This window comes from Tenebrio molitor, chromosome 9 (genome assembly GCF_963966145.1).
Source record: "Tenebrio molitor chromosome 9, icTenMoli1.1, whole genome shotgun sequence".
In the NCBI taxonomy this organism is placed as follows: Eukaryota; Metazoa; Arthropoda; class Insecta; order Coleoptera; family Tenebrionidae; genus Tenebrio; species Tenebrio molitor.
In genome coordinates this window covers 9,588,867-9,601,151 of record NC_091054.1, presented here as the reverse complement: position 1 = coordinate 9,601,151, position 12,285 = coordinate 9,588,867, and the positions used below count along the sequence as shown (strand labels likewise).

Genomic DNA, 12,285 nt, shown 5'->3' with positions numbered 1-12,285 from the left:
CCTAAACCTTGTTTGCTTTCGTTTTTCCCATATAAATTACGTCACCAGCCTGGTGTAAACAAGCCAATTATCAAGCTCAATTTGCGACGATATAAAAGCTGCTTAAAGTCGTTAGGAGGTATTACGTCAGACAGATTAATTACAGGCGATAGATCGAGCGGACGGCCGAAATTTTCATCTGGCTCTTTCCCTCACTCGCAATCAAACCCCGGAGAAATTATTAATCCGAGACTCCACGCGAGGCGAACAAGAAAAAGAGAAACGCGAAGCGAGTGAATTCTGCATCGCTATGGCACCCGAAGGGATCAACAGAAATCACGCAGGAAATTCCTCCTAAAACTAAAAGCAAACTCTACATATTATAGGAGCTGAATGATTGAACGCACCCCAAGTGGGAGGAAAAAATTTTGACATTCGAATGGCAGCGCGACAGACCGCGAGGTGGCGCTCGACCGGATCGAAATGTCGGACGATAATTGCCGTCGAGCAGTCCCAGCTCGCATTAAAAGAGCGTAAATGGGTGGCTCACTTTGGCCCTAATGGGTCGGTGTGTAAAGTGGTCGGCAGACGTTACCGGAGTACTTAGAGCGCACCCTTGCGGTGAAAATTTGAAGCAGTGCTGCTAGCAAGTGCATTAAAATTTAAAATTCCTGTCCGGAACGTAAAACGAGATCCGCACAGAAAAGCGCAACAACTTATTGTCTGAAATATTCATTCTGAGAACGCCTCCTAGTAGGTATGAATGTTTCAGGCTTTAATTAAAAGCGTTCATCATACCGCGCTCACCTTGCATTAAGCGGTTTACCCGTTGTTGGAGTCTTTCTTGTAAAACTAAAAAGACAACACTGGCCGGGTCTGAGCCGGAAGGCGGTCACGCGCGCCGCCAAATTGCAGACCGAACGAAAATTTCCGCTCCGGGGACTCCCCCTCTCAATTTTTAAAATTCCCGTAGAAACCGACATTTTATCGACTTTGAAAGTCGATAAGTTACGAAGTATTTACAGGTAAAGTTCGACGAGATTATCGTTCCGCCGATAAAACTATCCGGGAAAAAAATAATCTGGGAAGCTTGCCCCGTCAGCTGGGACAGTTTCGATTTCGAAAAGCGAACGAACTCACCGCTTTGTAAATAAACCAGTAAATCGTTGAAAACCGTTGATTTAATGTTGTTTTTCTACCGCGCATTTATGAAAAACACCTTTCGGCCAATTTTCCACCGGGCGAATGGAAACCGGTAAATGAAAATTAACCGCAACTAGGACAAATCGTTAAACATCGCCCGGATCCGGGCCCGGACTAATCCCGTATAATTATGATGTAACACTAGACCGTTTCAAGTGGTGACAGCTAATGAAAGGTGTAGGGTGCGACCGACCGGACCCGCTTGCCAGCCGGGAAATTAAACAAATTTCGAATTGCTAATGGGGTTGTTTTACGCCGTTGACACGTGTCGACAGGCGACGCGTGGCGCCCGAATGATCTCGGAACCCCAATTTACAATAATACACACGAATTATTGGCAATCAGATTCTTTATGTTGGCAGTCCCGAGGCAAACGTCAAACCGTCACAGTATCGTTTGTTGAGCGTTGTGCAGGTAGCAGGTTTCCCTGATTCATACGTTTAAATGTCACAGTAGTGAAGTCATTGTTAACAATTTTAGGTTAGTTTTTTGTCAAAACTTTGGGTTGGACGCCCTGATCCGAACGTCAAACTGTCAGCATCAAAGTCATTGTTGACAATTTTAGGCCAGTTTCTCTGTAAAAACTATGGGTTGGTAGCCCTGATCCAAACGATAATTCTCTCATTATCGAGATCATCGTTGATAATTTTCGGTTGGTTTTTGTGTTAAAATGTTCAGTTGGTAGTCCTGATCGAAACGTCAAACTCTCACATTATCGAAGTCATCGTTTCAATTCTCAGTTGGTTTCTCTGTAAAAACTATGGGTTAGTAGCCCTGATCCAAACGTCATACTGTCACAGTACCGAGATGATTGTTGACAATTTTAGGTTAGTCATTCTGTCAAAACTTTGGGTTCGTCCCTTATCCGAACGTCAAACTGTCACAAATCAAAAAGTTTAGTTTAGTGGTCCTGATCCAAATGTTAAATTTTCGTATTATCGAGATCATCGTTGATATAATCTTCAGTTAATTTTTGTGTCAAAACTTTCGGTTGGTGTCTCTGATCGAGACGTCAAGCTGTCACAGTATCGAGGTCATCGTTGACAATTCTAAGTTAGTTTCTCTGTCAAAACTGTAGTTTGGTAGCCCTGATCCAAACGTCGAACTGTCACAGTTACGGGATTATCGTTGATCATTTTCGGTTAGTTTTTCTGTAAAAACTTTGAGTTGGTAGCACCGATCCAAACGCCAAACCGTCATATTAAGTTCATCATTGGCAATTTTAGGTTATTTTTTCTATCAAAACTTTGGTTTGGTAGCCCTGATCTAAAGTTAGTATATTAAATAGAGTTGGCTCCATCCTGGTTCCTAGGGGCGTTTTTTACTTGATAATTGGCTGCACTTTTATTGTCAAAATTGGCACTATTTGTGTTTAAATAAAATTGTTGTTTCTAGAGTGAAAAATAAATGTTAAATATTATGTTAACTATTTAGATTTATTTGCATTTCCTTCACAAAGTCTGTGGGAACCAGGCTGCCAATGCAAATTTAACTCTCAAAAACTCCCCAGGAACCAGGATCGAGCCTACTTTCTCTTATATACCACTCTACCCTGATCCAAACGTCAAACTCTCACAGAACCGAGAACATTGTTGACAGTTTTAGGTTAGTTTTTCTAGCAAAACTTTGAGTTGGTGGCCATGATCTAAACGTCAAATTGTCATAATACCGAAGTCATTGTTGATAATTCTAATTTCTGTCAAACTTTATATTGATGGCTCTGATCTAAATATCCAAGCGTCACACTATCGTCATCATCATTTACGATTTTAGATTAGTTTTTCTGTCAAAACTTTGGTTTGGTAAACCCAATCAAAAAGTCAAATTGTCACAGTATCGAGGTCATCGTTGACAATTTTAGGTTAGTTTTTCTATCAAAACTTCTTGGTCTCCCTGACTCAAACTTTAAATTCTCGCATTACCGAGGTCATTGTTAACAATTTTAAATTAGCTTCTCTGTCAAACCTTTTGGGTACTGATCGAAACGTTAAACTGTCACAGTGGCGAGTTCATTGTTGACAATGTTCAGTTAATTCTTGTATAGTTTGTTCAGCGAGTGATTGGTTGACATAAAAATCACTAAATTCTACGTAGAGAAAGTATTGGGTTATTCAAAATAATTGTGGATAAGTATGGCAACTATGTACGAAAATTTATGTGGCAACTGTGTGGGAGGGGTAGAGTGGACATTTGTATGACATTTCAAAAGCGTGCATTTGATTTTTTTTATACCATTGCACATTGATTCGACAATTTTCAAAATTGCACGACTATGAACTGTCAAATAAATGTCAACTCTATCCTACCCACACAGTTGCCACATAAATTTTCGTACATAGTTGCCATACTTATCCCCAATCATTTTGAATCACCCAATAGTACAGTTAGGGACACGGAATTTCGGGCATCATTTTTCTGTCACTTCAAAAAATTGCGATGTAAATCACTCTTTATTGTCAACGTGACATTTAAAAGTCAAATTTTGAAATTTATTTTCTCTTCACGTCAATCGTATGTCAATCAAAATCGTCGCAAACGGTAAAATTGAGGTTAATAATGTAAAGCCTATTTTACATTTTTTAACAGTATATTGACAGTGATGCCCGAAATTCCGTGTCTCGAACTGTACCTAGCGCACGTAAAATTTAAAATATAGCCTTCAAGCAGTAACATTTTTGCCATGAAATTGTGCTCTAATTAATGTATTCTAGTGCATTTTGTAGTGTTGGGTTACAAGCCTACAATTTAAAATCTCCCAATCTCTCGCTGGACGAAGTTTATCAAGACTTTCGGTTGGTGACCCTGATCGAAATATCAAACAGGCAATGGGGCGTATTCTGTAACTGCTCCGCAAAATTTTAAAGGCAAGGCAGTTAAATTAAGTGTCATAGCAATGAGTCAATGAATAATCAGGGCTTGAAATTTTAAATTTTAAAGGGGCGTTAAAATTTTAGCGCCCTTTAAAATTTTAAATTAAAATTTCAAGCCCTGATTGGTCATTGCTATGACAACGTAATTTAACGGGCTTTAAAATTTAGCGGAGCAGTTACAGAATACGCCCCAAAAGACGCTAAAATTTTAACGCCCCTTTAAAAATTACAAAAAAATTACAAAACACGCCCCCATGGTTGACAATTCTAAGTAGGTACTTTGTCTCTCAAAACTTTGAGTTGGTGACCCTGATCGAAACATGAAACCTGACGCTGTCGTTATCTTATTTTGACACTTTCAGGTTAGTCTCGTGGATCCGGTTTTGGTCGAGTTCCGAGAAATTTCCCCGCTTGAATCTGTGTCCCGAACCTCGACGAAACTCATCAGAGGAATTGAATTCGCTGTTGGTTCCCTCGTCGCATCCGCGGGTCAATACCCGAACACCCATTACAAGATGTAGGAATGATAGAACATGGTTTCGAGCTGTAAAGACGCCCTCATCAGTGATTACGTTCAAAGTTTGATGATTTATCGGTCACCGCGGGTAAAGGGATTGCAGTTGCGCCACGCAAAAATAACCACCTTCCGAGACGCAGACACGCGATAAGGAGGGATGGAGCGGAAGGCACGTATAAGATAAATGTTACTTTACATTTTTACGCCGCAAATTCCGGAATCCTTCAAATTCCGAAGGAATTAGGGGACGCTCGCGTATCGAACGGGGTGAATGGGGCGATAATGAAACGTCGAAGTGCGAAAGAATTCCTGAAATCCTCACAATGAGGCGGAATTTCGGGGGTTTATTGTGGCGCCTGAATAAAACACTGAATTAAACCCTCCCGAAATAAAACATCTGGAATGCGCGCCTCACTTCCAGAAGGTCCGTTTATCACTCCACTTCCACGGGGATAATTAGTAAATCATCCGATAAAGAATCGATTACCTGGAAATTGCTTTTTTCGGAAACTGTCGCCACGCTCACGTTCCGAGATTAAATTTTTAATTGGTTCGTTATCTGCGCATCTTGATTAAATCAAAAGAAGAGCGTAGTAAACACACATCCGCAGGGGTAATAACTTATTAGGTGGAGTTCGCAAAGCCCCAAAGATTACAGTTTGAAGTGTCAGCGAAAGGCTGATTAAAATGCACAAACTTTGCAAGTTCTAGTTCAACGTGCGGCTCTAATTGGCCCTGTTTTGTTCCAAACAAATCCACAAAACTCACCGCCGATTCACAACAGTTCCACAGCGATAGGGGGCGCTGCTGCCGGTCCTGAAACAGAAACTTTCTCAGAAACATCAAATTATCAAAAACCGAAGATGTTTCGAAGTAATCACAATACTCATTTAAAAGTTACGGTCACTTCTGGCGAAAGCTTAAAAGTTTAGATTGGAACGAACGGCCCCGGCCCAGGGGTTTGCGTGGGGACATTTCGTCCTTTCAAATTGGCCAGATCTGGTGACTTGTCGGTGAATATTGCGGGGACACGACGGTTCGTTGTGTTGGTAGGAGTGGAATCGTATATTGTGATACATTTTGCACGCGATCAGTTGAAGAGAATTAATCCGTGCACACGGGAAACGTGGATGTTTTACATTGTTTGAATTTTAATCAGCGCATTTTGTTGAAGCTTTTAGCATTTATTTATGCAGATGAGTCAGATGGCCATAATAAAAACATGTTTAATGTGCATTAAATGTAATTGAGATAAATGAATAACAAATAGATGTGTTATCATTATTAATATAAAATTTTTCCGTTTTTAAATCTGGGTGACTAATCGAGGAACGTTTATCCAAGTAATGTACGTTTAGTGGTGTGCTTTACATATAAATTAATTAGTGATCGTTCGGAGGATGAGAAGCTACAAATGGGAAAAAAAAATTAAAAACACGTTTCGTATTAAATTTGGTTCGATGTTGAAATTGATCGTGTAGGAGATGGAAATAAATGCAAAATTTTGTTCGACATAATAAACCTCATCGATATTCAATTTGACAGTGGCTTATTATTCAAGTGGGTGGAATTAATCAAACTTATTTTTTCTATAATTGATTAAAAAAATTGATATTCACGCATAGTTATCCATACGTGAAGTGGGTCATTTTTTTACGTGTATTTTTTTTACATTGTTAGTACTATAGAAACAATACATAACAGTGTGTGAAATGCGATTTCACGCACATAACTTTTTCTGTTTTTCACTTCACACCCTGTTTTTTATTAGTTACCTAGCAACATGGTCACTGGTTGATATATAAATACTTCAGATTTCCTTCAAAAATTTGAATTTTAAAATTTAGTTTTGAAAGCAATTATGGAAAAAATATTGTTTATATTTCGTGCCTGAAGATGTTTTTTGTTCAAACTGCCTCGACCTGCGTTTCGGCTTAAAATATCTTTTCATGCACAAAAAACCAACTTAATATAAAAATAACTGTTTTCATTTGTAAAAAATGTACACACTGAAAAGATTTGTAATTAAAATAAAAACATACAGTTGTTTTTTTTTGTTCCACACTCAGAATTTGAGAATTTTTTCCTGTGTGAACAAATTTTGATAAAAAAAAGCCCAATTTACACACGAACTCGTTAAATAAACTACTATTTTATCAAATACAACAAATCAACACACTCGTGCTAATTTTAAAACAACATCACAATTGTATATTATTATACGAGTTTTACAAGATACTTGATTGTGATACGAGTTGGTTGGGGCACGATGAACGTAGTGAGGAGTGTTCCAGCAGAACGAGTATCACAGTGCGTCCTTACACCAAGGCCACAATTGACAACATGTAACACGCAACATTTTTTGGTAATGATCGGCAACATTACTAAAAAATATTTCGTGCTACATTTTGCCAATTGTTGCCTTTATAAAACGAGTGTAATATACTATTTTTTTCTACTTTAGTCGCATTAATTTGATATAAAATCAAAAATCTAATTACGAGTACTATCGCGGCCAAAATACTTTGGTCGTCAATGTGACATAAATGACATTCAATTGTAAAGCAAACTTTAGGATGTTTAACCTTATTTTTTACTACTGTCAAAATTATTTTAATCTATCAGTGTCATACGGGTGGGGTAAATCCCAGCTGCGGAGGCAGGGTTCAAAAACAAAAGATCAACATGGTCGCGGTTTAGACAACCTTCAGAAGTAAGTAAGACGATTCTATATTTATCAAAAACTGAAGGTGCCATATTTTTGACAAGAATAATTTAAAATTGTCATGTATATTGACATTAATACTTGATTTACATTTGAAGTGTCAAAAAGTGACGACCAAAGTATTTTGGCCGCGATAGTATGAAATAATCTAGGGACTTTTTGTGGCATGAGTTATGGTGACATGTCTGTGAAATTTATGTAAAATTTCAAATGTCGTGCGTGCCAAATATTACAGAAATACAGTATAAAAACAAACCAAAAACAGTTTCACAAAAAGTTCCTTTGTGACACTACTTTTAGTTTCACAAAGACTCACTTATGATACCAAAGTAGAAAAATAGTATATTGTTATACGAGTTGCACAAGACAGTCTATTGTCGAACGAGAGGGTTTAGAATACGACGAACGCGGTGAGGACTTCGACAACATGTCTTGTGCAACGAGTGTAACATGCTATTTTTTGTACTTCGGCTTCATTAATTAATTTTTTCTATAATTGATTCAAAAAATTGAAATTCACGCATTGTTATCTGTGCCTGAAGTGGGTCATTTTCTAACGTGTATTTTTTTTGCATTGTTAGTAAGATCGATACCATGGAAACCATACAAAACAGTGTGTGAAATGCAATTTCACGCATACGACTACATATTTCTGTTTTTCATTTCACGCACTGTTTTTTATTAGTTACCTAGCAACATGGTCACTGCATTGAAACTTCAGAGTTCCTTCAAAAATTTGAATTTTTAATTTCAATTTTTTGAATCAATTATAGAAAAAATATTGTTTATATTTCGTGCGCGAAGATGTTTTTGTGCATTCAAAGGCTTATACTGCCTCGACCTTCGTCTCGGCGTAAAAGACCTTTTCATGCACAAAAAACACTCTCTTCGCGCACTTAATATAAAAATAACTATTTTTTTAATATAAAATCATTATCTAGTGACTTTTATTTTAATGGAATTGGGTTGGTATTGACGAAGCAATGTCATTTCATTGAAAATTAAATTTTAAATGGTCTCCCAGACGTTGTTACAATAATAATAATCTGCCCACTTAATAGTTTATTTTGATCCAAAACATGGATTCAGGTTCACATGACATCACATTTAACACTGAAATTTACTTTCAATACCAATCCCAAATTCAATTATCACTAGAAACGATGCTATAAAATTGATCTTTGTGAAACTGTTTTCAGTGTCACAAAATGCTCATTGTGACACCGAAGTAGGAAAAATATTATTCGATACATTCAGTATTCATTCATAATGTAAACAACAGAGCAATTTTCAGAAAAAAATAACAAACTGTATACAGGCTATCCTGGCTATCTATAAATGATTGTCTGGTCCAGCTTGCTATGAATTTTTGAATGTGCCGCTTCATAAAATGCATTCACGTTGTTTTGGCATAATGGGAGACCATGGGAATTTTGCATTTAATTTGGTAGTAAAGCTGTCTGTTGAATTTGGTTATGTTTTTCTAAATTACGTCAGTACTGGTGCATTGTTGTCAGTTTTACTAGTTTGCAATAGAACTAATACAGGGTGAGCAACAATGACTGTTTCAGTTGGCAATAACAAATTTTACATGAAACTTTCAAGACTGCGAATTGTATCTACAGCGTCATCAACAATGACTGAGTCTGTTGGCAATGAAACAATTGAAAATACTGGTGATTTTTGTCTAGTAATTGGCACTGACCACGCACTGACCGGATTTTTTAACTTGAGATGACATTAAAAACATTCTTGGTTATGCAGGTTATGTATGTTTATACTATTACAAAAATGAACCTTCGTTGGTAAATTTTAAATTTGCCAAATTTCATTGTTACCAACAGACTCAGTCATTCTTGGTCACCCCGTATTTCGGTTTGTTTTATTGACATTATTGACAGCTGGCATACTTTTCAAATTTAAACGTCTTAGTTTGTGTAATCTTTTATTAATAAAATGGTTTTCTCGTTGGAACATGACATAAAAGTCACCAAAAGTCACCAGAATTTATTGCCAACTCAATCAGTAATTGTTGCTCACACGGTAGAAGAATACTCACTACTCAGACATCGCGGGATATTCATATATTATACAACTAGAGGATTGAAAATTCTCGATTATACGAGACGTGTTGCCCGGAAACACCACGAGATCGAAGATCGAGTGGTGTTTCCGGCGACACGTCGAGTAATCGAGAATTTTCCATCCTCGAGTTGTATACGGGTAGACTATATCATGAATAAAATAAACAAATAAATAAATAAACAGGTTCCCGAAACCGACTGGGCGCATTCAGTAGCAGAGCGATTTAATGTGACGTTAATGTGACGGCTAGTGCAAAAAATTTTGTCAGTTAAGGCGGCGAGCGAAAATATAAAGGTTGGTATATTCGAATATACAAAGGTTCGTATATTCGAAATCGCCCTGGTTACTACAATAACCGCTGTAATACATGGTAACTAAAGAAAATCAAAGATTCTTATTGGTTTATGAGCTAATGAATGATATAGTCACCAATATGTTATGTTCATTTTGATAAACAGTGTGTCCAACGTTAAACAAATAAATCATGGCCTCCCATTATGCCAAAACAACCTGAACGGTGTTTATGTAGAATAAATTCTGCAAATTCTGATGTCACATTTTCAGGTTAGGTTGTTGGCTAAATCCTACCCTCACAAATTTTGCCAGTCTGTTTAGCTCTAAAACCGGACGTATTTGCAATTTGTATTCAAAAATACAGATTTTTGGTGTTTATTAACTGTGATAAAACAAATATAAAGAACGAAAACTGGATTGAAAAGCGCTAATAAAACGCCATTAATATCAGAAGTGATAGTTAATAATAAATTAAAATTTGGCATCTCGTTCAAAAAGGGGGCAAATAATATTTTTCTCCAAAGCTCGCTTGACTCGACAATTATTTATAGATATCCTGTATAATGCACGTGACACTACATAATAAAAATATGTAAATGAATACGAACGTTTAATTTTTCTCTACATATTTTATGTTGACGCCTATTTAGAGAGGGGGGGGGGGTAACCACCCTCATCGCTCACCCCCGACTTGTAACTTTTAAGCAGTCGCTTGAGTCGCTTGTAACAAGACGAACAGTCCTAAAATAAACGTTTGCATCTTAAACAGTTGCATTTTGTATTACTGGTCCTTCGAAAATAACATCCTTGTTCGACACCCTTCGTGTCCATTACTGTCGGGTGTCTAAATAAAAAGCTGGTCAAGAGCACTTTAAAAAATTCTGTGGACGTATGTCCAGTATAAAATGTTATATCTACGACTAGTTGGATGACAAACAACTCGCTGATTTTGCACCTGTTGCGAAATTCATTTTCTGTCAAAGACAGATTAAACGTGTACAACAGAGAACTTTTGTACCTTTCAGTTTTTTTTTAATTTAGTTTTCGTGTGTTCCTCTTTTTTAAACATTATTCTAGAGAGGTTATCACACAACGTGCACACCTATTAACAAACAAAACAAATTAATGTTCGTGACTAAAACCTGTTCACTTTGTATTGAACGTCAGTGGTGCAAATGACTGACCTGTTACTATGACAACTCATATGAAAGTTAAAGCCAAGTGTGTGCGATTTGCACCACTGACGGTCAATACAAAGTGAACGGGTATTAGTAACAGATACTAAAAAAATCAACATTCAACAGTCGTCCGTCGTTCCATCTAAATATTCATACATTCGTAAAAAAGAAAATTGATTCGATTTTTTTCTTGGAAATTTTGGCTACTTGACGTCAATCAACATGTACTACATGCAAGTTTTATCCAATCGAATATTTATTTATCTTTCAATTGCGACGGTCATTTGAAACTTCACTACCTGGCGGACAGATGTCAGTGTTGTGTCTAAAGTTTTTTTCGCATTGCTACCTCTGCCACACCTAGTATCCCAGTCTATTTTTATTAACGGATCGCTATTATAGATTTATACTGATGTCTTTTGCACAATTCTGTAACCATTGGTGAGAATTAAATCTCCCATAAGACACCAGAAACAAAAGAACACTCAAAAACAAAATCAGTTTTGTCTGCCTTAAAGGTTATATTTTTCAATATTATTCACTGAGTATCTTCCAAAGGTTCAAAGGAGAACAGCAAAATGATTTAACTGTTTATTTTTCCTTCTTTACACTGGAGTACCTCCTACGCGATTTGTAATTTACCTACATACATATTTTATTTTACCTAATACTTCTATACTTCGTCCAGCGAGAGATTGGGAGATTTTAAATTGTATTAAATTACCCAACAGTACAAAATGCACTAGAATACATTAATTAGAGAATCATTTCAGGGCAAAAATGTTACTGCTTGAAGAATATACATATTTCAAATTTTACCTGAGCTAGTGCTGTAAAGTGTCATAAAATGTAAATATTTGTCTACTTTTGCTCTGATTCCGCTGGTATCGTAGTTGCAATAGTCGCCTCCGTCTGTCTTGGTCTGTATCCTACATCGTGTTAACTGAAAGTCTCTAACAAATTAAGACGAATTTATTTTAGATAGGTGACCAACATAACTGTATGTGAGCTTAATTACTACTCCCCGATCTTGTTGTTTCTTGATCCGAGCAGAGCGGTGTTTCCCCCGCTGCCTCACGACCACTGGCCTCGCCGTCTGGCGGGACATTTGAAATTTCATCTAACAATAGGTATTTTCGTAGTGCTTACAGAAGCGTCACAGAAATGTCTCCAACTTACTACTTTGGTTCGTTCAATACTGTGTTCTTCTTAATTATTTTTTACGATAATTCATAGTACCTAAATAAAACGTTATAACAGATGTTTTTTTAAATTTGGCGTCGAAGTAGGCGTTGAACTGTCGATTGTGAACGCACTATACAGGTTACTTAAATCTTACGCTTTTACACGAGTGGTGCGCTCTCAATCGACTCTCCAACGCCTACTTCGACGCCAAATTAAAAAAAACACCCTTTACTATATTCGCGTCATAAC

At 37.0% G+C, this 12,285-nt stretch overlaps 2 protein-coding genes across 5 annotated transcripts in view; one reads left to right on the top strand and one right to left on the bottom strand.

Annotated features, from left to right (window-relative positions):
• Positions 1–12,285, top strand: part of LOC138139507 (sodium-dependent nutrient amino acid transporter 1-like) — a 35,622-nt gene that overhangs the window by 433 nt on the left and 22,904 nt on the right. The window contains exon 2 of one of the 2 annotated variants that reach the window (XM_069059801.1): positions 4,415–4,738. The exons of the other annotated variant lie outside the window; for it this stretch is intronic. Within the exon in view, the coding sequence (XP_068915902.1) occupies positions 4,727–4,738 (12 nt within the window). The 5' untranslated portion in view covers positions 4,415–4,726. The remainder of the gene's footprint in view (positions 1–4,414; positions 4,739–12,285) is intronic. 2 annotated transcript variants of the gene reach the window in all.
• The window catches only part of LOC138139509 (uncharacterized), a 53,248-nt gene that overhangs the window by 29,160 nt on the left and 11,803 nt on the right, over positions 1–12,285 (bottom strand). For 2 of the 3 annotated variants that reach the window (XM_069059808.1, XM_069059807.1), the window contains exon 2: positions 5,338–5,385. The exons of the other annotated variant lie outside the window; for it this stretch is intronic. The gene's annotated coding sequence lies outside the window, so the exon portion shown is untranslated. The remainder of the gene's footprint in view (positions 1–5,337; positions 5,386–12,285) is intronic. 3 annotated transcript variants of the gene reach the window in all.